General features: G+C 39.2%; 1 protein-coding gene across 2 annotated transcripts in view; it reads left to right on the top strand.

Annotated features, from left to right (window-relative positions):
* The first annotated feature begins 221 nt into the window (after positions 1–221).
* The window catches only part of MON2 (MON2 regulator of endosome-to-Golgi trafficking), a 111681-nt gene continuing 85347 nt past the window's right edge, over positions 222–26555 (top strand). For both annotated transcript variants that reach the window (XM_075551347.1, XM_075551348.1), the window contains exons 1-2: positions 222–719; positions 17717–17780. In XM_075551347.1, the coding sequence (XP_075407462.1) occupies positions 609–719; positions 17717–17780 (175 nt within the window). In that variant the 5' untranslated portion in view covers positions 222–608. The remainder of the gene's footprint in view (positions 720–17716; positions 17781–26555) is intronic.

Genomic DNA, 26555 nt, shown 5'->3' with positions numbered 1-26555 from the left:
TTGTTAAGGCAAAGCAAAGGCGTCTTTACGCCGCAAACGAAGTCCCCTCCTCACGAGGCCACCAGCAGTGGGCGGTGGGAAAGCGCTCCAGCTGAGACCCAGGCTGGCCCTGGCAGGCCCCGCCCCTGGCCCCGCCCACCCCGGTTCGCCGCCCGGGTTGGCCGGGGCGGGGGCGGCGGCCGCGGAGCCCGGAAGTGCGGTTGACGTGTCCCGGCCGCGCTCGGAATTGTGGGCCACTCGGCTAATGGCGTCTGCGAGTCTTGGGGGCTCTGGGAGCCGGCACTGAAGGTTCTCGCCAGGTTGGCTGGTGACGCCCGGTGTGGCCGGGCCCCGCCGCCGCGGGAGGGACTTACCCTCCAGGTGGGCTCTTCAGCCGAAGCCAGCGGAGCCGAGCGGGGCGGAGCGACGGCGACGGACGCCCCGGAGGGGGAACCCTAGGAGTTGAGCCGAGGCTGCCGGGGGCGCTTACGCGCATTCCGGGTTCGCTCCCCAGGCCCGGCGGAGCCCCAGAGGCGAGCTGGGGAAGGACCGAAGGCGCTTGGAGGAGCTGCTGGTCGCCCCCAGTGCTCGTTTGCCTGCTCGGACTTTGGCTCGGAGCTGGGGGGATCATGTCAGGCACCAACAGCCCCGAGGCAGTGAAGAAGCTGCTGGAAAATATGCAGAGTGATTTGCGGGCCTTGTCACTGGAGTGCAAGAAGAAATTCCCACCTGTCAAGGAGGTAAGCTTCGGGCGACGTCAGAAGGCGCCGTGTTGAGCTTGCCTGGTCCAGGGAGACCCGTCCTTTGCCGCGGGTCTCGCGTCCCCATTTCCATCCGCCCCTCACTTTCCCAGAATTGCAAGTGTGTGTGAGCTCCGCTAGCGCTTTCCCCAATGTCCTAGATCTCCACCCTCTTTGCCTCCCGGTTCAGGAGAGAAATTCGTGGCGAGTTGATGCAGGTAGACCGCTCACTTGTGTTTTCTGCCCCGACACAAACTCCAACTGTCCAAACCAAAGTTGAAAACGTTTGTCTGTGTATGCCCTAAAAGTAAATATCCCACGTCGTGATGAAATCTGTGCTTCCCACGGCTGTCGTCTATCACCCAACCTGTCATGTGCAAATAGGGTAACTCTTACCAGTATTAGTAAACGATCCTTAGCCGTCTACATTAGGACAGATTACGAGGCGCTTCACAGTAACCGATTCAAGCCTGTTAAGAGCTGTACTGAACAGAACGGGAAGTGTAGACTTGGAGGCAAATCCACCTGAATTTCAGGGATACAGTGCATCCTACTACCTTGTGCTTCATTTGTCTCTCAGCTATGAAATAGAGTTTCGTAAAATTATGTACAAGAAAGTCACCAGAGCACAAAGTTTATTAGGAAAGCTCCAGTTAATACATGATAATTAAGTTTTCCAAATATGTTCTGAATGGAAATTGTCACCATTTGGTCACTGTTGTTTTGTTTTTACTAAGATGCCATTTAGTGATTTTCAAGCAAACAAGCCGACAAATAAATATAAATTGTTGATTTTCTTTTCTCAATTTGGAAATAAAGTACTTCAGTGACATTTTTGTGAAAGTGTATTTTTTATTTCTATTTAAGATAGTGAGGTATGTCAGCAATCCCATTTATTACTTGCCTTACAATCTCACCAAGTAATTTTAGATTTTTATTTGTTTAAATGCTTTCACCTGAATTCTAACATAATAAACTTTGTTTTAAGTTTCTACAGAATCTTAACTTTTCTGTAATTGTTTTGGTTTCATCAGTCCTCAACAAATTTCCATGTAGTATTTCTTTAATTAAGTAAGCAAATAGTATCCAACAATGGAAACTAGATGTGTCATTTTTGGAGAGATACATGTTCAATAGTTTTTATAATTACCTTCATAATTTTTCCTATGATATCATCATTGATATGTAATACAGAAAGGTTTAAAAAGCAATTTTAAAGCATTAAATGGTTTAAAAGTACTAAATAATTTTAAGCATTGTTTTCATTTAGATAATACCAAATTCTATTTTGTAACTTCAACAATAATTTATAGACCAGGCATTTCTTCAAACGCATATAACTAAGATTTCCCTACATGAGTATTATAGGTTTTCATGGGACAGCTTGGAAATTTCTATGGGGAAAAGGTATTCAGAGTTTCTGAACAGGTATCTTAAAACTTTTGGAATTGAGCTCATTTTAAATTTTGGGACTTTTGATAAAGTTCTGTATCTTTTGGTTGAACACTGACCAAAAAGATAATGAGTAATACACCTAATCTTTGAGATAATACCAAAAGTAATTTTAGATAGAATTATCTGATACTTAATTTTCTAAATAAGAATTTGTTGAAGGGAAAAGGATGGACTCCTTGGCCATTGTTACTTTTAGTATGCTTGAGCAAGTGGAAAATTATCCTTACCTGTGCCACAGGTTAGTGAGGTGGTGGTGGATTTTAGGTCTCAACCCATAGCAACCCTAGGTTAAGGTGACCAGATTTTAACATTGGTAAAGCGGGACACCAGTGGGACACCATTGATAAAACTCATATCCTGGTGAAATAGCCACACAGCAGCCGAAAACCATGTACCCTAGCTTGCCGTGCATTCTTTCCGAAAATCGGGACTTTTTAAAAACGCTGTGGGATGTGGGAAAAATTGTTAAAAATCGGGACATCTGGTTACCTTACCCTATGTACAACAGTACAAAATACTATCTAGCCCTGTCCTATGCTCACAGTTATTTCTATGCATGAGCTAGTTGTAGCAGCCACTGTGTCCATCCATCTCGTTGAGGACCTTCCTCTGTTTCCCTGCCCCTCTGCATTACCAAGCATGATGTTCTTCTCCAGACACTGGTCCCTCCTGACAACTTGTCCCGAGTAGGAGAGACAAAGTCTTGCTATTCTTGCTTAAATTACTAGGAGTTGGTGACCTTTTTTTGATCCCTCCCAAGGCAGGCTCCTAAGAGGCTGACTCAACAGGCATTCTCTTAATTTTAATTTAATCGTGGTAAAATATATCACGTAAAACCTCAGGAGGCTTTGACCTGTGTAAGGTGTAAACCTATCAGAGATGAATTCTTAAGTATTTTCGACTAGTAGAGATGGATAGAAAAGTGTTGACTACATCCTCCCAGAGGTAGAAAACTTGCAAGACCCGGGAAACAAGGCAGCCCTATTGAGTTCCAGCTCTCACAGGTTTCACTGTAAGGTTTTCATTTTAACCAATTTAAAATGTACACTTTAGTGGCTTTAATTACATTTACCATGTTGTGAAACCATTACATACTTGTGTATGTGTCTGCCTGTTCTAGACAATTCATGTAAGTAATATCTGATTAAATTTACACAGCGTAATGTTTTGAGAGCTCATCCATGTTATATATAGCATTTAACTCATTGCCACTGAGTGCTGACTCTTAGCAACGCCCCTGTGGGTTTCCCAGATAGGGAAATAGAAAGCCCAGTCTTTTTCCAGGGAAGCTGCGGGTGGTTTTGAACTACTGACCAAACAGATCGCAGCCCAGCTCGTAGCCGCTGCACCACCAGGGCTCGTATATATAGCATTGGTCCCCTACTATTTTAGTTTAGGACTGAGTAATATTTCTTTGTATGTACTGTATTCTGTTTATTCATCTGTTGGGAGCACTTGGATTGTTTTCACCTTTTGACTATTGTGGATAATGCTATAATGAACAATACATCATCTGTTTGAGTTTCTGCTACCAAGAAAATCTTTTGATCGACATACCAAGGAGTGGAATGTCTGGATCATATGGTAACTCTGGATAATTCTAAGTTTACTTGGTGATCCTTTATGTAATGGAGAGAAAAATCCAGGATGGCTCCCAAGTTTCTGGCTTGAGAAACTTGTCTGGAGTAATGGAATACAGGAAGAAAGAATGTTTGGAGCACAAAGGGGTAGTTATGACTATATGAAGGGGCTTAAGTTTGTGGAGAAATTGCTTTACAATATAATGGAATTTTCCACAAATTTTTAAAGCCCTCTTGTATTAAGCTTAAAATTATGTGTGATATTCAAGTGGAACTGGTTAGTTGGCATTTGAAAATGATGATTTGGTATTTAAGGAGGAAGAGTGTTTCTGATTTAGGAGTATCAGCATATGCATAATAGTGGAACCCACAGAAGAGATGAGATGGGTTAGGAAGAATATATAGGCTGAGAATATCCGAGCTGAAGAGGGAACTTAGGGAAATAAGAGCAATAATGGAAAGAGCAGCTGGTCAGGCTAAAGCTGAAGATAGAGAAAATAGAGGGAATATTTGCTAGAGCAGTGGTTCCTAATGCCGTGACCCTTTAATATAGTTTCTCATGTTGTAGTGACACCCAACCATAAAATCATTTTCATTGTTACTTCATCACTGTAATTTTGCTACTGTGATGAATTGTTTGATCCCTGTGAAAGGGTCGTTTGACCCCCAAAGGCGTCGCGACCCACGGGTTGAGAACTGCTGTGCTAGAGCAAGCTCCATAAGGCTAGAGTTAACCAACATTGGAGAAATTGCTTTCCAGTCCACAAAGGGCATGCTATTTTAAAAAAACCAAATCAGCAATGTTAGTCTTTTTATTTTATAGCATTTAATCTACATGACTACATAATATAATTCTACAAAATAATTTTATTTTACTGCAATTTCCTGCTAATGGAGTATTTCTTCCTGACCTTTCCTTACAACTGTCATCAACTGTCACAGGTTGTTTGTCATTAAAATGCCACAGTTGTTTCACTCAGTCCACTGGTTTACAGAAGCCATTTTCTTGTTCTTTGCAGAAATTTCTGCCCTCCTACAGCTAATAATCTTCAGGTGGATACCACACTCTTGGAAAAATGTCTGTTTCTTTCTTTGTGTATTCATCTAAACATCTAGGCACTCTTCATGGTTGAGGAAGCTCTTCCATTAAATTTTTCAGAGTATCTTCTGGTATATCCTTGTGGTCATTACATAGTCTGTTGTCAATTTCAGACTTAAGAGTGAAGGGGTGGAGTTTAGCCTCTCCGTCAGGTAGCAGCTTGATAACCTCATTTAGAGGTGCTAAGGCGATGAATAGCTTGCTGGAGGCAGGACACACACTCCCTGTAAGACTTGCTTGCTGACAAGACAAGTGGAGCTATGCTAGAACCCTGGAGCTGAAGGAGCCACATGGAGACCCCTACAAGCTCTGAGCTGTCTCTACTGCCACTGTATCCACAAGATTTTCAATCCACTGGTCTGTGATTTTCCTGCATTCGGCGTGATTGCATGTATTTTGTGATTCTGAAGAGGACTTTATAGGTTGATACCAGATATATGGAATAATGGCTGACTTATGGACTTTATCTGGACTGGGCTGGCATGTTTTTTCACTACTCAATTGCTGTTATGTATAGAGTTCTCTCTATGAATTTGTTTCACTAGTCAACCCAGACGAACACATTATGGTACCAGGAGTGGGGTGCTAGAGAAAGAAATCAAAAGGTGGAGAGTGGGTGTTTGTTCAACTTCTGCCTCATGGTAGTTTTTCTTCTTTGGCTAGCCAACGGTCAGATATGTCCATACAGTGTACTGTTTTCTGGAAAGAATATGGGAAGTTAAAGTTTTGATTATTTTATTTGGTTGTGTCTTTGGCTATTCCTGTTTGAGATGATGAAAATGAATGTTGTTAATGTATATTTTGAGCTCAAGGATAGAAATTGCCTCTTGAATTTCTCAGAGACCATGCTGCTTAGGGAAAATGGCTGACAGAAGGTCAAAATAGCTGACAGAAAGCCTGGCTATGTCTTGATGCTGTCAGAGGCCTAAATCCTATATTTTTGTATCAATAGAATAGTCTAGATGAGGATTAATGTAAGGTAAATGAGAATTGAACTTGACTTTTAAGAATTGAGTTTAGGATCACATTCTATTTTGTTTATACTGATTTCTTCTGCTTATTGTTATTGATATAATGATTGATTGAAATGATTATTAGAAGTATGAAAATAGTTTGTAAACCTTGCCTTCAGCCAATAAAAATTGAATCTTTAAATGGGTTAGGAGATGTTTGCAAAGAAGACTCTGAAAAGATAAGCCCCACCTAGTGCTTTGGAGTACTAAGGACATTTGCATTCCAAGAGACTTGTCTAGAGGGCTGTTGACAGACTGAAGGAAAAAAGCAACTCTTTGAATTTTGAACTAGTGGTTTTGCCAGAAGCTGAAACAAAATCTGGAGCCCCGAAGAAACTCTCTGCTCCAGCACTGAACATTAAAGGGAGCCTGTGGCAGCCTGAAATGCTGTTAGGTGACCACCTGGATCCACTTGTTGAGTGGAAGAGAGAGAAAAGCAGCAATAGATGGGTTGAGTCTGACCACTGACACCCATGGGCCTGGTTTACAAGGAACCAGAGGAGAAACGGAGAGCAGGATGACTAGTCTGAAGTTCATGACCTAGCCCAAGGGGGCTAGAGTTGGTGTGAATTTGTGATGAGGCCCATGGTCTAAAGGCACGAGAGCCAATGAGCACCCTGGTGAAGCTAGGTGAGGCAGCCTACATTGAGTTCACCAGAACCCGTCCAGATGAAGAGAAGATGTTTGAGCGTGTGAACTGGTGCACATTGCTGCTGACTTAGTGGATTGCTTGTCCTGATTTGACTTTGCTTATGGATGCAGATGTCACAGGTTCCAAAACTGGAATGAAGATTCTTCGCGTCAGAGAATATTGTCTCCTCAGAGCACTGGGTTGATGTAAGTGGGCAGTATAGAAATTGGATACCCAAACTTGGGCAGATAAAGGCATGAAATGGTTGGCTTACAAACTTTCATAGGCGGGGGAATATATATTCATAGAATTATAGGATTAAGGTATAGGTGTAACTAACTGCAATTGTTAAGCATAGGATATCTTGTTTTGTTCATTTATAGAATGCTATGTTTATATGACAGTGGCACATTTTTGAATTGTATGCATTTTAATTTTATCCTGTTAGCTACTGGTATTATTTTATTGTTTGTTTGAAATTTATATATGGCTAAAGAGTTGTATGAAAGTGTCAAATTGACAAGGGTGCTCTGTGGTCATTACATAATCTGTTGTCAATTTGCGACTAAGAGTGAAGGGGTGGAGTTTAGCCTGTCAGGTCGCAGCTTGATGACCTCATTTAGAGATGCTAAGGAGGAAAATAGCTTGCTGGAGGTGGGACACACACATTCAGTCCCTGTAAGACATGTTTGCTGACAAGACAAGTGGAGCTTTGCTAGAGCCCTGAACCTGAAGGAGCCACATGTAGATCCCTGCCAGCACTGATATGCTTCTACTGCCACTGGATCCACAGACGTTCCACCCACTGCCCTGTGATCTTCCTCCATTTCGTGAGTCTGAAGAGGACTTTATAGATTGGTATCAGATATATGGACTAATTTTGGACTTATGGGCTGGGATGTTTTCTCAATATTCTCAATTCTCAATTGCTCTTGTATATAAAGCTCTCTCTTAGGGTCATAAGGAAGAGACAAGCCAGTCAGGGCGCAGTATAGCACTGATGAAAAATATAACTTTCCTCTAATTCTTTAATGCTTCTCCCCCCCATCATGACCCCAGTTCTACCTTACAAATTTGGCTATGCCAGAGCATGTACACTGGCACAAACAAGAACTGGAAACACAGGGAATCCAGGACAGATAGACTCCTCAGGACCAATAATGAGAGTAGTGATACCAGGAGGATAACGGTAAGGTTGGGGGAAAGGGGGAAACAATCATAAGGATAGACATGTAACCCCTCCCAGGGGAACGGACAACAGACAAGTCGTTGAAGGGAGACATCGGTTGGGGTAAAACAAAAAAAAATAATAAACTATAAATTTTCAAGGGTTCATGGAGGACAGAGTGAGAGAGGGAGGGAGGGGGGAAATGAGCTGATACCGAGGACTCAAGTACAAAGAAAATATTGTGAAAATGATGGCAACATATGTACAAATGTGCTTTACACAATGGATATATGTGTGCATTGTGATAAGAGCTGTAAGAACCCCCAATAAAATGATTATTTTTAAATAATAAAGCTCTCTTATACACATATTTGTTTCTCTAGTCAAGCTGGACTAAAACAATCCCCATGTGGAAAAAGAGTCAGTCTTTGCATAGTAGCAAATTAGACAGTTGTGGACAGCATTTGTATCATAGTTCTTCTGTGAAGGTTTTGGACACATTTTATACATAGTTAGTTTAATGATTGCCTCTGGATTCTCTTGCTGAAGGTAGGAAGCTGTTACTTGTTTAAATCTACCCGGGTCTCCAGTATTTGAGGAATAAGTTTTTTGTTCCCATTTATTCCCAGGAAATGTGATGTGCCTTGTGTTCATCACAGCAAAATGATCCTGCAGCCACTCAGTTGATGGTACGTGGGCTTGTGCAGTCCTTAAAATTTTAGTGATGCCACAGCAGCAAGTTTGCCCATCTAAGCGATACCACATTCAAGGCAAAGCAGCCTATTGCTGGGGTGCCTTGCAAAAGCTAGGCAGCAATGACCTTCTTTTGTCAGGACCTAGGGCCTGTAGGCATACTATTTTTTAACAAAGAATGGAAAACTGAAATTGAGGTTGGATGTGATAAATTTGAATGATGGGGTAGTAGGAAAACACAGTTGTAGACAGTTTGGCTTGTGGCCTCCGTTTTTATGTTAAGATGGGAAACAAACTTTTTCTGGGATTGATTAGTGTTGAAAGAGGTGAAAAGAGAGGGAAACTGAAAGAGAGCCGTGGACCACTTTGAAGAAGTGAAGAACTGGACTTGGAACACTTAAATGAGCCTTGCCAGGAAGAGTGGTTGAAATGATGTTGAACCATGAGATCTAGATTGGAAAAAGTAATAAAGCTTCATTGATTGGGAGAAGGTGAAAGTCTTACTTCCCAGGTCTGTCTAAATAAGATAGGCTGAATGAACAATCTGGAGGAGAAAACAACGGGACTGATAGTTCCAGGGGGATGTAGGACAGGGGGATGTGGGGGAAAGGAAGTGGTGTTAACAAACCAGGGACAAGGGAACAACAAGTGATCTAAATTGGTGGTGAGGTGGGAGTGGGAGGCCTGGTAGGGCATAACCAAGTGTAATGTAACAGAGGTATTGCTGAAACCCAAGTGGGGACTGAGCATGATAGTGGGACAGGAGGAAAGTCAAGGGAAATAGAGGAAAGATCTGGGAGGCAAAGGGCATTTATAGAGGTCTAGATAAAGACATGTACATATGCAAATATATATATGAGAATGGGGAAATAGATCTATATGCCTATATTTGTAGGTTTAGTATTAAGGTAGCAGAATGACATTGGCCTCCACTCAAGTACTCCCTCAATGCAAGAATACTTTCTTCTATTAAATTAGCATTCTGTGATGCTCACCTTCCCGACACAACCGCTGAAGACAAAGTGAGTGAATAAGCAAATATGGTGAAGAAAGCTGATGGTGCCTGGCTATCAAAAGATATAGCATCTGGGTTAAAAGCCTGAGGGTAAACAAGTGGCCATCTACCTCAGAAGCAATAAAGCCCACATGGGAGGAGCACACCAGCCTGTGCAATCTCGAGGTGTTGAAGGTATCAGGTATAAGGCATCATCAAAACAAAAAAATCTTGCCATAGCGAATGAGGGGGGGAGTGCAGAGTGGAGACCCAAAGCCCATTTGTCGGCCACTGGAGATCCCCTTGCAGAGGCGTCTAGGGGAGGAGACGAGCCTGTCAAGGTACGCTGTAGCACCGATGAAAAATAAAACTTTCCTCTAGTTCTTAAAGACTTCCTCCCCTCCCTGCCCACCATTATCATGATCCGAATTCTACCTTGCAAGTCTGGCTAGACCAGAGGATGTATACTGGTACAGATAGGAACTGGAAACACAGGGAATCCAGGGTGGATGATCCCTTCAGGACCAGCGGTGAGAGTGGTGATACTGGGAGGGAGGAGAGAGGGTGGGTTGGAAAGAGGGAACCGATTACAAGGATCTGCATGTGACCTCCTCCCTGGGGGATGGACAACAGAAAAGTGGGTGAAGGGAGACATCGGACAGGGCAAGATATGACAAAATAATAATTTATAAATTGTCAGGGGCTCATGAGGGAGGAGTGAGTGGGGAGGGAGGGAGGAGTGAGTGGGGAGGGAGGGGAATGAGGACCTGATGCCAAGGGACTAAGTGGAGAGCAAATGTTTTGAGAATGATGAGGGCAATGAATGTACAGATGTGCTTTACACAACTGATGTATGTATGGATTGTGATAAGAGTTGTATGAGAGCCCCTAATGAAACGATTAAAAAACAACAACAAATAATAAAATCAGAAAAAAATAAAGAAAGTCTTAATTCCTTGGAGTTCATCCCAATCATAGTGACCCTGTAGGGCAGAGTAGAACTGTCTCGAGAAGTGTCCCAGGCTGTAAATCTTTACTAGAGCAGAAAGCCTCGTGTTTCTCCTCCGAAGTAGCTGGTGAGTTCCAACTGCTGACCTTGCCAAATAGCAACCCAGTTCTTAACCTTCTACACCACAAGGCTAAGGCTAAGGGACCAGTGGCACCTGTGTAACAAGAGAGCACTTCCTTTAGGGAGGGAGAAAGCTAGAAAGATAAAGAGCTAGGACAATAGTGGCGACATTGAGTTTCAGATTGCTAAGGTAAAATTCTGCTGAAGAATGAAAAAGTCCAGGGAGCAAGTAACGGAAGAGGAAAGAAAGTGAAAGTTAGTGGGGTTTTATGCCCAAAATTAAGATTTTGGATACATGTTTTTCCTTTTAAATAAAGCTGAGTGAGGGTATAAAATAATAGAAGGTGCCAACTGTACACTCCCACGTTTCCTTTTGTCTCTTAGGCCTCACGGAAGTTGGTTGATTTGCCTAAAAGGAACTGTGGTAGAGTTCCTCAGTGTCCAATATTTTTCTTTATTAGCTGGTTGAGTAAAGGAGGGTGCCTTTTTTGCAAGAGATACTTTCTACTTAAATTATGACAGAGTTTTCCATTTAACCAACTATTGGAGGCCTGAAATAGGGACAAAACTTTATTTGGGAGAACTTTTAACAGTGAAAACTGAGAGCTGAAATCCATCTCCATTGCCATTGAGTTGATTCCATAGGACAGAATAGAACCACACCATAGGGCTTCCAAAGTTGTATATCTTTGTGAAAGCATACTGCCACATCTTTTTCCTGTGAAGCTCTTGGTAGTTTAAAATGCCGACTTTTGTGTGGGCAACTGAGCACTTTCACCATTGTACCACTGCAACTCCTGAATTGTATGTAAGCCAAACCAAACCCACTGCTATTGAGTCTAGTGACCTGACCCCACAGGACAGAGTAAAACAGTTCCATATGGTTTCCAAGACTAAATCTTCTATGGAATAGATTGCTGAATCTTCTCCCATGGTGCATTTGAACTGCTGACTTTGCCTAACACATCTCATGTGCCTGCCACTAGGGCACCTTGAGTTGTGTATCGATATTGCCAGACATACTTAATATTTGCTCTATTGTTTAGTTAAATGCAAACTCATTGTCCCTGAGTCAGCTGGAACTCATAGCAACTCTAGAGGACAGAGCAGAACTGCCTTGTGTGTTTCTAAGACTAATCTTTATGGAAATAGAAAGCCTGTCTTTCTCCTACAGAGTGGCTAGTGGTTTTGAACGGCTGAGTTTGCACCTAGTAACCCACTATGCCTTGGACTCACCCAGTCACTGACAAATGTAAATATGTATAAACAAACCTTGGAATTAGTTCCTGTTTACAGAAGACATTACAATAGGTTAGGTTGACGATGGCTTGAGCTGAAGTGTAGACATGGAATTATTCAAGAAGAAAAAGTGTGTTGTTGATTCCAACTCATGGGACCGACCCCATGGACAACAGAAGGAAGCACTGCCCAGGCTTGCGTCAGCTCACGGTTGTTCTCATGTAGGAGCCTTTTGTTGCAGCCGCCGTGGCAGTCTAGTTGTTGCGGTCATCTTCTCTTTTACTGACCCACTTTCCCAAGCAGGGCGGCCTTTCCTAGGGACTGCTCTTTCCTGATAACATGTCCAAAGTACATGAGACACAATCTAGCCATCCGCACCTTAAGGGCATTCTGGTTGTACTTCTTCCAAGACAGATTTGTTTTTCGTTCCGGCTCTCTACGGTACTTTCAATGTTCTCTGCCAGCACCATAATTCAAATGCATCAAGATTCTTCAGTTTTCGTTATTCAAGTAGCCAACTTTCACATGCATATGAGGTGGTTGAAAATACCATGGCTTGGATCAGTATTTCCTCAAGCTGACATTCTTGAAATTTGACATCAGTGTCCCAGAAGAATAAAGAAGGGAGAATTATTAACCGGAGCCTTGGAACAGGGCTTCATTTGTTTTCTCATGAGTTAAATAAACCGTTTTAATGTCCTTTAGCTAAAGGTTCCTTTTTAGATCTTTAAACAGCTTACACTGCTTCCCAGTGGGATTGTTTGCCTACATTTATGGAAAAGTTTGTATATGATAAAGTTATAACAGTTTACTGTGCTTAGTTTTAAGAAGGTTGCTTTAAAAATAATAAGATAGAAATAAGTCATAAAACATATCAACTTTAATGACTAGTTTTTCTCTTAAAGGGCTAGCACATTTCAGTAGTGATTATTCTTATTACTACCCAATTAAATGGAACCTGGTGAATTAAATTCCTTTTTTATCCTTTTTAAGCAAAAGCACTTTTCCTTGTGTTAAAAACAATTACTATACCCAGACCTAGTTTAATTACACAAAAGTAGTAATAAACTATGAGGCCTCATTTTATTTGTTTATTTTAATATAAATAGTTTTGTTTTTCATTTTATTGGGGACTCATAACTCTTGTCACAATCCATGCATCGCTTACATCAGGAGAATTTGTACATATGTCGCCTTCATTTTCTAGACATTTACTTTCTGTTGAAAGTATCAGTAGAAATAGGAGCTATTGGTATCAGCTCCTCCCCACCCCCCTAGCCCCTTGATAGCTTGTGCATTGTTATTATTTTCAAATTTCACGCCGGCCACTGTCTTCCCCCATATGTTTTGTTGTTCTTTCCCCTGGAGAGGGGTGTATGGTTATGTGTCGATAATTGCAGTCGGTTCCCCCTTTCTCCCTACCTCTCCTCACCTTCCCCCTACCTTTCTGGTTCCTGGATTCTGTGTGTCGTGAGCTCCCATCTCTTATCTATACGTCTACATGTTCCAGTCTAGTCTGAATTGAGAAGCAGCACTGGGGTCATGGTAGTGGGGGATGAGGAAGCCTCACAGAAGCAGAGGAATATAGTGTGTTTCATCAGTGCTTTACTGCACCCTGGTTGACTCATCCCTTTCCTGTGGCCCCTATGTGGGAAGACTGTTCCATTGTCTACAGATGGACTTTGGATCTCTGCTTCAATGAGGCCTCATTTTAAAATAACCGTTTCCCTCTAGTAGGAGAATGGAATGAACTATTTTATTGTACTATTTAAGGACAGAGTTTTGACCTCACTATCTCTATGTTTTTAAAAGCCAGCAGTATTTAAAAAAATAAGATTATAATATTAAAAAACTTTTTGATTAAAATTTAGTGGCCATGCTGTACTGTAGGAAAGTTTTAATAGAGATGATTTATTTTCTAATGGATAATTAAATTGAAAGTCTTTCCACTAATCTAAAGAAAGTGTTTCTAATCAGGTAGATTTTATAAGTTACAGATTCCCCCTAAATGGTGCAGTCAAGAACCACTTGAGAATTTTTGATACTAGGGGCTGCTGCTATCATTCGTTCTAATTGAAGTAGAATTGATTGCATCCTGGACATCAGAATTAAACAAAACACAACTTCTGGTGCTTTTATTATGCAAAACCAAAACCCAAACCAAGCCCACTGCCATTAAGGCGATTATGACTTACAGTGATCCTCAGGACAGAGTAGAATCATTCGTAAGAGTTTTTGAGACTGTAAATCTTTATAAGAGCAGAGAGCATCATCTTTATCCTGTATAGCCCCAGTGAGTTTGAATTGCCAACTTTGCTGTTAGTGGCCTGCTGCTTAACCCGCCACACCACTCGGGATCCTTTTCTAATGTGCAGAACTCAAAAGTAACTGCTTTTGAGTCAATGCCCACTTGTGGTGACCCTCTAGGACAGAGTGGAACTGTTCCTGGGAGAGTCCAAGACTGTAGCTCTCTCTCTCTCTCTCTCTCTCTCAACCCCCAGCAGTTTTATTGGCATATAATTCACATGACAACTCAGTAGTTCACACCAAGAATAATTGTGTAATCATCACCACAATCAGTTTTAGAACATTTTCTTCATTTCTTGTACTCATTGTTATTAGCTCTCCATTTTCCCCTAATCAGACTCCCTAGGAACCATTAATCCAGTCACAGTCTATCAGTTTACCTATCCTGAATTTCATATACAGAAAAATTGTTGAAAAACAAAAAGAATAACAAAATAAAATAGATGAAAACAGAAAGCAGAACATATTAATAACTAGAACCCATTTAAATGAATGAGACTATACCTCTTTACGGCAGTAGAAACCCTCATCTCTCTCAGAGTGGCCGGTAGGTTTTGAACTGACCTTCCAGTTAGCAGCCCAGCAAGTAATCACTTTGCCACCTGGGTTCTTTCTAATACTATGCAAAGCCTCACATAATCAGAAAACCTGAAAATTTTCCCTGAAATAGTGTATATACTCATGTATAAGCTGAGTTTTTCAGCACAAAAAAATGAAGTTCGGCTTATACACGGGTCAGTGGTACTCCAGTGAGGTGTAACATCCCGCGGGTGATTCCGGTTCCTCCGCTGTTCATTCAAAGCCCCGCTGACACCGCAGGGCTTTGAATGTTTGTTTACTCACATCTAACCAATCAGCTGTCCTATGACGTGGACAGCTCCAATTCGCAGAAGCACCAATAGTGATTCACTTACGCCAGCTGCTGAACTGGTAAGGATGTGTCTGTGGCTGTGCTCCGTCTCTCCCCTCTGGTCTCTGTGTTAATTCACATCCTGAATTTCCCACCCAAGGCTTATACTCAGGTCAGGTTATATTCGAGTGTATATGGTAATTGAATTTTGTCTGTTTTACTAATAGTAGCCATTCTTATTAAATAATTGGAGTATTTCCATTTCCAGAAGTTTTAGAAGTAAGCCCAAGTGTATCATTTAGGCATCTTAGTTACATGTCTAGAAACCTGATATTGACTGATTTACACAGAAAGGACATTAATTGATAGGATTGAGTGGCTTACAGAATCTGTAGAAGGTAGCCTTAGAAAAATATGGTAACAAAGGGAAACTAAAACCAGACCAAGCAAAATTCTTGCCAGCAGGACTACCTGTTGCTGAACACAGACTGGGTGTCACAGATTGCGCTGCTGGCTCCTCCCAGGTTACCGCTAGCCCTGCTGGGACCAGTGTCTCGATGTTGCTTTCAAAACAAATATTCTCTCACACTTCATATTTTCGCGTGCCCATAGTCCCCATATTCAAGATGCTTGATGGGCATAGGTCTAATCTTAGGTTAAGCTTAGGCTTCCAGGTCATGTAAGGGAAGAATCAAGTCTCTGGAATTTTCAGTTTTACTAGTGCAAGACAGGCTCTGTTTTACAGAGCTCCTAAAGAGAATTCTCCAGACACATACTTGGAAGCTAACAAAATGACAGAGATCCACTGTCACTCACCTTTGACTCAATGCTAACTCATAGTGACCCAATATGATAGGGTAGACTGCCCCTGTGAGTTTCTGAGACGTAACTCTCTTTTTTTTATTAATCATTTTATTAGGGACTCATACGCCTCCCATCACAATGCATCCATACATCAATTGTGTAAAGCACATTTGTACACTCGTTGCCCTCTTCAATTCTCAAAACATTTGCTCTCCACCCAAGCCCCTGGCATCAGGTCCTCATTTCCTCCCCTTCTCTTCCTCCTCCCCCCTCCCTCATGAACCCCTGATAATTTATAAATTATTATTTTGTCATATCTTGCTCTGTCCCACGCTAAGACTTAACTCTTTATGGGAGTAGAAAGCCCTGTCTTTCTCCTGCAAGATCCACCATCCATGCATTCCAGAATTGATTCTTAAGAATGATCTACTTGTACCTCCTCCCAAGGGATGGACAGCAGAAAAGTGAGTGAAGGGAGACATTGGTCAGTGTAAGACTTGAAAAAATAATAATTATTTGTAAATTATCAAGGGTTCCTGAGCGAGGAAGGGTGGGGTAGGGAGGGGACAAATGCGAAGCTGATACCAAGGGCTCAAGTAGAAATAAAATGTTTTGTAAATGATGATGATAACAACAAATGTACAAATGTGTTTGACACAATGGATAGAAGGATAAGAGTTGTACGAGCCCCCAATAAAATTATTTTTTTAATGGAAATGGTCCTCAAAGTCAGAATATAGCATTCCATAGTGTTCTTCCATAATTATTTTTATTTAGCTCCTTGATAACATAATCAGCAAATAGCAAGAGATAGCAAATGCCAATGTAGAAAGCATTTATAGGAAAACTTGAATGTATAATTTATGTTGAATGTTAATTACTTGTGGAGATGTAGTGATGAATGTAAGTATGAACTATCCATGTTTTTTGATAGGAAGGTGTTGGGTTTCTATTATAGGAAATAAAGTATCATATCAACACTTTCTAGCAGATATATATATAATATGGGTCACAAATGGAGACATTAGGGATTTTAAAAGCCTATAGGAAAAAGGGAGACTGAAAGATAATAGAATTTTTGTGTGAACTTTTTGAAGTCCACCTACACACACACACACACACACACTATCAAGCTTCACTTGACATTTTAAAAAGTACAAATGAAGAATGACCTGTGTAAATATATTTAACCCAATATATTCAGAGTGTCAGTTCAGTATTCAATCAATGTAAAATTATTCTACTTTTTTCATATTGTTTTCAATATCTAATATGTAATTTACATATAACAGTGCTTAAATATTGCAAACAGTTAATGTGCTGGCTGGTAACCAAAAGGTTGGAGAGTTAATTCCACCACCCAGAGGTACCTTTCAAGAAAGACTGGTGATCTGACAAATTATCCATTAAAAACCCTGACGGAACACAGTTCTACTCTGACACATGGGGGTTGCTGTGATTCAGAATCAACTCCACAGCAACTGGTTGTGGATTTTTACTTTCATTTAGAGGGAAAATTCCAAGGAAAGAACCACATATCAAGTTGCTTAATAACCACATGTAGCCAATGTTTTTATGGTATACTTTAAAAAGCTACAGGACTTCCAAGTACTGCCAGCGTAATATACTTATGACGAAGTACTTTAGGTGCATTGTAATAATGGAATGAGTTTTTTTTTACTTACAAATAAAGTTATTGTTTCTATTTTCAAAAAAGTAGAAAACTGTTTTAATCCAAAGCAATAGCTTCACTTGACTTTCCAGTGCTTTGAAATGTTTTTGTGATGTGGAGAGGAAAATCTTTTTCCGTTAGGCTTTTTGTTATATATTTTAGTTTATAGACATCAAAATTTGTACAGGATTAAACTATGTCAGACATGCCTTATGTTAAGGCATTGTAGGGTGGAATAGAGTTTATACAATTAATTAAATTAATCATATATGACTACTGTAAATGTGTATGCCACTACCAGATTTAATATCTGTATTGTGGGGAAAAAAAGGACTGACTCTATTTGTGCCTTAGATTTTATGATGTATGATTTATTTACTCAAGATAATTCATGTTAATAGTAAGTTGTTTTTATTCTTGCAGGCTGCTGAATCAGGAATAATCAAAGTTAAAACAATAGCTGCCCGAAACACTGAAATTTTGGCAGGTAATCTTTTGCTTTAAAAATTCTACAATGAATGGAAATTTGACTAAAGAAAGCCATCCGTTTTTGTGGAGTAACTCTTCCTCGTGCCTTAGCATGCTATTCGTAATGATGCACAAAACGTAAGAGTCCTGAGCTTATGACTAGATTACTTGGGTTTCCCAGAGATGAATAGTAAAAAAAAAATTCTCTGAAATCAGGAAACTAAAAATTACTACTAACAGTAGGGATTTTTTTTCTTCTTTGTATTCTCCTCCACCTCTTGCTAATCATCTAGGACGCGCATTAAGTTATTTGTTGTAGTAAACTAAATGGAAGATGGGTTCCAAGACTACCTTCCCAGATCTATTTTGACATTAATATTACCTGAACAGTTGTAAGTTGCATTATACATTTAGTAGTTCTACAGGCATACCTCATTTCATTGAGCTTCACTCTTTTCATGCCTCACCAATACTGCATATTTTACAGAAAGTTTGCACTTAATATATTACCACCCTACTGTCATCCAGTTGATTCTGATTCATACAGACCATGTATAAACTAGTGTATAATGTAAACATAACTTTTGCATACACTGGGAAAACAAAAGTAGTGTGACCCACTTTCTTGTGAAATTTGCTCTGTTGACTGGTGCTCTGGAACTGAAGCTGCCCTATCTTGAGGTATGCCTGCGCTTGCATTTTGAATCCTGGGATTAAGGCAATATAGTCAGGAAGGAAAAATGGGCATGAGAAAGAAAAAGAAAGCAAAAGTGTTTTCTTTCTCTGGCTGGAAAATTGTTCATTTGCGAGGACAGACTTTGGAGTTTCTCTTTGGCACCTTTCTACCCAGAGTCCACCTTTCTCTTTGGTGCCATTTCTTCTTGCTCATGAATGAGCATGGAAAAGAGAAACTTGGATTTTATGAGCATCTGGTATATCTGAGAGCAGTTATGTCACTCTCCCAAACTTGAGTTTGGAGAAGTCACCCTTGTGGGGAAACAGTAGTCTCTCTTTAGAAAAAGAAAATTGAGATGCAGAGAGATTCTGGTATTTGCCCAAGGCCACGTGATTTGGCAGTGGATCCAGATTGAAATCCAGGACTGAAGTGAGATGCTTTTCTTTTGCTGCAATGTTCTGAAATGGTACTGTAAGGTTTCCACACTAACCACTCCCTCCTCATGTTTCAAACTTTCAGTCTGTATTTCTTCTATTTGTTAGTAACCTCAGTCACTTACAGGAGAATAGCACCCCTGTAACGTTAACGTAAACAATGTCGAATAGGAAAGAACCTCTCTTACTCTCATAGTCTTACTTAGATTTCTTTTTAAAGGATGTTAATCTTATACTGGTGTAATTTTAAATTTAACTTTCAAGATTTGACTGAGGGCATTTTAAAGGTGGAGCTTGGAATGGATTTTACCTAGGCTAGTCAGCTTTACTGGAGATTTGTGTTGTCCTAGTGTTAGTGTTCCTAAATTGTATCCGTATTTCTCAACTCTTCCCCGATTTTAAACAATCTCTAAAGCACAAAATAGTTTCATAACATTATTCACAGCAGTAACAAGACTACTGAAATAGGGGTTTGTTGAAAGCATGGGAAAAAGCAAAGATGTGTGGTTGGGTTAGAAGGGTGGGCAAATGGGTGGTGGGAGATGCATCTTGGGTGGATTAGCTACTGTGGGGAAATTAGTGTTTAAATCAGGAAGTTGAAATCAATTCAAAGGCCACTGGTTTTTCATGTCTGGAGTATTTCTAAGTTGGAGACTGTACCCAGTAATAGTAGAATAACATTACCTTGAATGTCATAATTGTTTATATTACGGTAAATCCTTTAATTATTCTCCAATAGTAAACTCTTTTATTCTGTAGTTGATGGAAAATTTTTAAAAGTTTGAATTCTTCAGAGGACCGCTCACTGTCAGTTTTCTATACCTAAATACATTGCCTAAATTAGTTAATTTCAAGGACATGTTAGGAAATTTTAGACTCACTCACCTGATTTTAAGATATAGAAGAGCCGTTAATTTCATTTTAATTCAGTGAATTTTATTTAGGGTAAGTTAGAACAGATCTTGATGTATATATGATAAATGGTTTTTGCTCCATTTCTTGTACTATCCAGAGCTACAAATTTGAGGAGATTAAATATATAAGTATTTAAACTTTCTCTTGAAAATTTACCAAGTGTTTATAGCAATTAATGCCTACAAAGATATCGTATATACTTGAATATAAGTGGTCCGGAATATCAGCTGAGGCACCTAATTTTACCACAAAAACGGCATTAAAAATGTGCTGAAAAACTTGGCTTATGCACAAGTATATATGGTATATTTGTAGGCTACCATCATTTTGCAAATCAAAGGCTCTTAAAACCAATGAAGGAATTTAAATTAGTGTATTGTTTCTAAACTAGCTAATTAATTCAGAGAGAAAGTCCCACTAACTTTGGTTCTTGAGAAATGGTTTTACTTCTCTATGGTACTTGAGAATATAGGATGCAGCTTTGGTGCTGGACCCGTGTCAAAGATGGCAGACAACTGCGTGTCGACTCATGGTGGGATACTGCATTTTTAGATGTCTCTGCATATTCAAAAATACAAAAAGTTGCTATAAAAATCAGAACTCTTAATTAGGATCAATTCATGTGTTAATTATGCACATTATAAATTTGTCTCCAACTTTAGTTTTTTTTAGCTTTATTTTCTAAAGGAAGTCTGTGTAAAGCATAGAGTAAGTTTCACTTTACATTTCCCCTTACTTTAAGCATCCTCCTTTAATGTTTATTTTTCTTTGTTTTCACTGCTTTCATGAATGCTGACATAAGTGGGAATGCTATGCCAGGTAATGTCAGCATTGATTCGAATATTTAGGTCCTTATCTCAAATTTCCTTTTTCCTTAAAATTAAAACTCTGCAAATGAGATCAGGCAGCATAACGTTTTTCATTTACAAGGCCAAATGCCTTAATCCTATATTTGACTACCATATGCTGCAATTTGGTTTTATTATCCCAGCTTATAATATACTGTAAGTTTTCTGAGAAGGTTTATGCTATTTAAAAATTTTTTAAGCAAAAAAAAAATCTATTTTTAAATTAGATATTTGACACAAGGAAGTCAGTGAGATTGTGATATCTTTTTAAATTGAATATTTAGCCTCTACCCAAACTAGAACAAGTTTCATATCTACCTGAGGCTTTCAGCTACTGTCAGTATACATATAAAATTTTTTTTCATATAAAAAATTAAAGATATGATCATTACATATGACTTTTGTTCTTTTCTCACACAGTTTACTCCATCTTTTTCACATTTACATGGCTTTATTACTAAAAGGTATTTAATTTAAATAACAATGAGTAAAATATTTTGGATTTTTTTTCCTGTGCCAAAAGAAATTTGGTTGGTTTATTTAGGTTGTTCAATTTTACAAACACATGTGCTTGTGATATTTTATAGACTTTTATATGATGGCGTTCTAGTGGCACGGTAGGGTAGGCATGGGGCTGCTAATCACAAAGTCAGTGGTTCAAACCCACCAGCAGCTTCATGGGAAAAAAATGAGGCTGTTTGCTTCCACCGAGGTTTACAGTGTTGGAAACCCCTGTGTAGTTACTGCGAGTTGATGTTGACTTGATGGCAGTAGTTTTGGTTTTGTTTATATACTGTATGATGCAATGGATTCTTAGTAAGGGCATAATTATGTAAAACTCACTAGGGAAGACATGAAGATAAGTAGTATAATTCACGATTTATTTGGAAATACAATATATTTGAAATGTATCTACGTGCCATTCATTTTGTTTAGCATACCATCTCCTCCATTTACTTTTTGAAGTCCTTAAAACCTACAATATACTTCCCTTTGCAAGTAACTTTCCTATCTAAATGACATACTATCACAGCTCTTCAGGGTCAATATTCCTAGTATTTAGCATGATACATAGAAAATAATAAGCACTCATTAAATGTAAGCTGGATAAATACCACTCGAAGATGCATGCAAATCTCTTAGATCTTGCGGTTATCTACTTTCTTTAATTATGTGTGTATATTAATTTTATCTTTAGTTTATATCAACCAGATTGCAGAATAGTGAAGGAAATAAATCATTAAACAGAATGTTAATCCTGTGTGACAAATGCCAGCATGGACGTGTATAAAAAGGTTGCTGGAAATAAAGTTCAAGGGTATCTTGAAATCTGAGGAGTTAGCCAGGTTTGTAGAAGATTTAGATCTAAGATGTAGACATAGATAGTAAAAGGAACTAAACACATTCACCTCATCCTTGAATGTAAAGTATGAAGAGGAGAATAGGTATTGGGGATCATAAGGGACATTGTATGACAACCTAAGCCACTGAAGAGTTTGAAACAGTCAATTATTCTGTCTGCAGTGTGGGAAGTATATTTTGTTGTGACATCAGTGAGAGAGATCAGTTAGGAGCTTATTCCTATAAGCTAGACTGGAAGATAGGGAATCGCCACCTGATCTATTTGGCCAGATTACTGATATATTTGCCTACAAAATATGCTTTTACACACCAGCCTGTGTGATCATGAGGTGTTGATGGGATCGGGCATCAAAGACCTCGAACAAAAAAATCATATCAATGTGAATGAGGCGGAGTGCAAAGTGGAGACCCAAAGCCCACCTGTAGACAATTGGACAGCCCCTTACAGCAGGGTCACAAGGAAGAAACGAGCCAGTCAGGGTGCAGTATGGCACTGACGAAACATGCAACTTTCCTTTAGTTCTTTAATGCTTCCGCCTCCCTACTATCATGACCCAAGTTCTACCTTATAAATCTGTTAGACCAGAGCATGTACACAGGCACAGATAAGAGCTGGAAACCCAAGGAATCCAGGACAGATAAACCCCTCAGGACCAATAATGAGAGTAGCAATACCAGGAGGGTGAAGGGAAGGTGGGGGAGAAAGGGGGAATTGATTACAATGATCTACATATAACTTTCTCCAAAGGGGACAGACAACAGAAAAGTGGATGAAGGGAGACGTCGGTCAGTGTAAGACATAAAAAAATAATAATGGTTTATAAATTAAGAAGGGTTCATGAGGGAGGGGGCAGGGATTGAGCTGATACCAAGGACTCAAGTAGAAAGAAAATGTTTTGAGAATGATGATGGCAACAAATGTACATGTGTGCTTGACACAATGGACGTGTGTATGGATTGTAATAAGAGCTGTATGAGCCCTCAATAAAATGTTTTTTCTGAATCACTTGTTGGAAAGAGTTAGGAGTCCAGTGGGCTACCCATTGCGCCACAGAGCCCAGCTGATTTTTTAAAATGCTTTTAATTATTTCTTTCGAATTTTTCTTTTTAAAACAATTTAATTTCAATTTTGCACTCTGCCTTTTATTATAAGTTTTTCTTGGATGCCAGTTAAAAAAAAATTCTAGTTGCTGACATTCCAGCAATTAGATTGTAGATTATTTAACCATTTCTTTGTGATTGTGAAAGGTGCAGTGGGTTAAATGCAACTAACTACAAGGTCAGTGTTTCAAACCCATCAGATGTTCTGTTGGAAAAAGATGGGGCTGTCTGCTCTCAAAGATTTATAGTCTTAGATACCCTATGGGTCAGTTCCTCTGTGTATGATAGGGTCTCTGTAAAGCAGAATAGACCCAGTGGTAGTAACTTCCATTCTGGTTTGGTTATGACAAGCATATTTCACTATGTAAAATTAGTTCTTTTAGATACATTCCCAGATTTGAAATGACTAAGTTAAAGCATATGAACTTGTTTAAGATTTTGGAGAATCTATCACCACAGTGTTCTTCGAAAAGATTGTAAAGTCTATACCATTATCAACAACAGACAGGTGGATTCTTATAGCTTTTTTGTTAGGGTTATTTTTAGAAGTCTTTTTTGGTAATTGAATAGATAAATGATTGTTAATTTAATTGACCTTCTTAAAAGGTTGAATTTTCTTTAATTTTTTCCTTACTTTATACTCTTTTTTAACTTATACATTTGCTTTAGCTGTTTGTATAGCGAAAACAAAAGCAAATATCTTTGTATCATGTTTACATCATATTTCTCCTAAATAGTTTATGGTTTAATTTAAGTGTTGCCTTAGGTTGCTTTCTCTAGAGGAGTAAAACGTCTGAAGTATACACACACACACACACACACACATATATATTTAGTGAGAGAGGGAGAAATATTTATTTCAAGGAAATGCACAGTTCTGGAGCCTGGCAAGCCCCAAATATTCGGGATCAGGCACCAGGCTAGAGGCATTGGGCTCACGTGGTCATTAAGGCTACCAATCCAAAATTGTGAGGTCAGATGGCAAGCTGCTTCTCTTCACAGGGCTGTGAGAGTTGGCAAATTCCCAAATGTACAGGTCAGATGACAGACACTGGATTATGCCCCAAGAACTGTAAATCAGATGATAGCCACTCAGATGCTAAATGGAGACAGACAGACAGACAGGCAGAGAGCATTGCCAGAGCATTCTTAAATACTGACTGGAGGCCACACCCCCAAGGTAACTCCCCGTGTGTCAGACCACACATGGAGGGTAGTTGCAGAGCGCTGAGACCCAGCCTGCCACGGTAACACATAGCAATAACTGTCATACATGCCTGTTCTCTTCATTATGTAAGATTACTTTCTCTGATTTGTTTTGTTTTAAATTTAGAAAGTTTCTTTCATTCCATATAGTGACTAAGCATTAATTTGAATTATTTTTCTAGTTATTCTGTAGTTTCATTTCTCTTCCTCATTAGTAGTGTATGGTACAATGTGTGAACTTTATATTTTCAAAACTAATCAGTTATAGTAACATCATTTGTTAAATAATCTTTCCCTATTCTACAGTGTGCTATTTGTCATCAGATTCCTGAATCAATGAAATAAAGATCAGACCATTTCACTCATGAAAAGTTTTTTTTGTTGTTTTTCTTTCCCCAAATGTTATTAGGATTACCAGTCTTCCTCCAAAGTAGATTTGAAACATTTTGAGGATAGAAATAAGTCCTCGGTAATTATTAGCCCCAGTTAATGTGATTCTTAGTGGGGTTTCATGGTTTATTTTCCAAATAAAAACTGTAACTCTGCAGTGAAACTGCTCAGAGCAAAGAAACCTCAATATGGGGTCTCTTACCAGTGTGAGAAAATACCTCACTGGATATTTACCCAGCACATAGTGTTGCTGTAGTAAGCACCATGCACAAAAAGCACCATGCTTTTTAAAAGTGTTAGGTAGAAATGAACTATTTTTTAGTCTTTCCCCCCAAAGATATATTGAATAGTTTAATTGAAATTAAAATACATTTAATTAGAAAGTCAGTCATTTTCAGGTTTTTCATACATAAAGAGCAGGAACAATTTCTGTTCCCAATAACCACTGCCATTTTTTAAGACGGAAAAAACCCACTTTCACCCACTTTCTTTCCCACACATAATCTTTCTCTTGAATAGTTGTAATCTAGATATGGTGAGAATTAAAAAAAATAGATAAACCAAAAGCAATTATTTTGTTGATAATCAATTGATAGCATCTTAAAGTGGCTATGGGCTAGGTGGTAGTGTAGTTTACTGGTGTATTTGCCTGCTGTATTATGGTTGTTTACATCATTGTTGCATCAGTTGAATTATGTGTATTGTTGGTACTGCACATGTTAAATTTAAAATGTACCCCCCCAAAAATAAATAAAAATAAATAAAAAAAGAATAAAAAAATAAAATGTACCCCAACTGGGTACAATGTCTATTAATATAAGATTACGATTAAAATACAACTCATATATTAAAAATTGTTAAACACTAGCCTAAAGTCATGTTGAATGTGTGAACGTCTTACAAGAAACCCCAGAAACAATAGTGAATTATACTTTCAAGAAATAAGGCATCCCAGATGCTTTTTGCTGGCTCAGAGAATGCATTTGTGAGAAAAACTTCAAGTGACTAAAAAATACCCTGCATAGATAATTGGCATTCGCTTTTCTTTCTTTTTGGTATTATTGGTATCTTTAAAACCAATGGTGATCTAAACTGTAAGATAATAGTTGTTTGTGTTTTGTTTTTTAAACTAACAGCATCCATTTTCTTTTATTTGTCTGAAGACTTTAGGTATACTACTTTAAAGTGAATACTTTGCTTCTTTTTTGACACTTTTAACTTCCATTATCATTAGGATATTGTTTACCTTAAGGCATGATGACCCGAGGTTATGGGAAGAAAATAGAACTAGGTCTATTTTCAAATTCTTAAACCAAAAAACCAAGCTCACAGTGACCTTGCAGGGCAGAGTAGAACTGCCCCTTGTGTTTCTGATACTTTAAATCTTTATAGGAACTCACAGTTTCAGCTTTCTCCCTTGGAGCAATTGGTAGGTTCAAACTGCTGATCTTGTGGTTAGCACTCAGTGCATAACCTACTAAGCCACCAGGGCTCCTCGATCTTGGCTTCTCACTCACTGTCCTCAAAGCAATGCTGACTCTTAGCGACTCTGTAGGACAGAGTAGAATTGTCCTTGTGAGTGTCTCAGAAAAAGCCCTGTCCTTCACCCACGGAGCATCTGGTGGTCTCAAACTGCTGACCTTGTGGATTGCAGTCCAATGCTAACCACTGCACACCAAGGACCAGGTCTTACCTTACCATCTCCTTATTGCTTCAGTGGCACCAATTCAGGTCACTTGGGTCCATTGTTACTTCTATAAAATTATTGTGATGCTCATGAGAAACATTAACATCATAAATGTTATCACTATATTGTGTTATTATTAAAACTTTAAATTCAACTAAACATTTAATGTTCAATT

This window comes from Tenrec ecaudatus, chromosome 6 (assembly GCF_050624435.1).
Source record: "Tenrec ecaudatus isolate mTenEca1 chromosome 6, mTenEca1.hap1, whole genome shotgun sequence".
Taxonomy (NCBI): domain Eukaryota; kingdom Metazoa; phylum Chordata; class Mammalia; order Afrosoricida; family Tenrecidae; genus Tenrec; species Tenrec ecaudatus.
The sequence above is the reverse complement of the archived record's forward strand: the minus strand, read 5'-3'. Positions and strand labels throughout refer to the sequence as shown.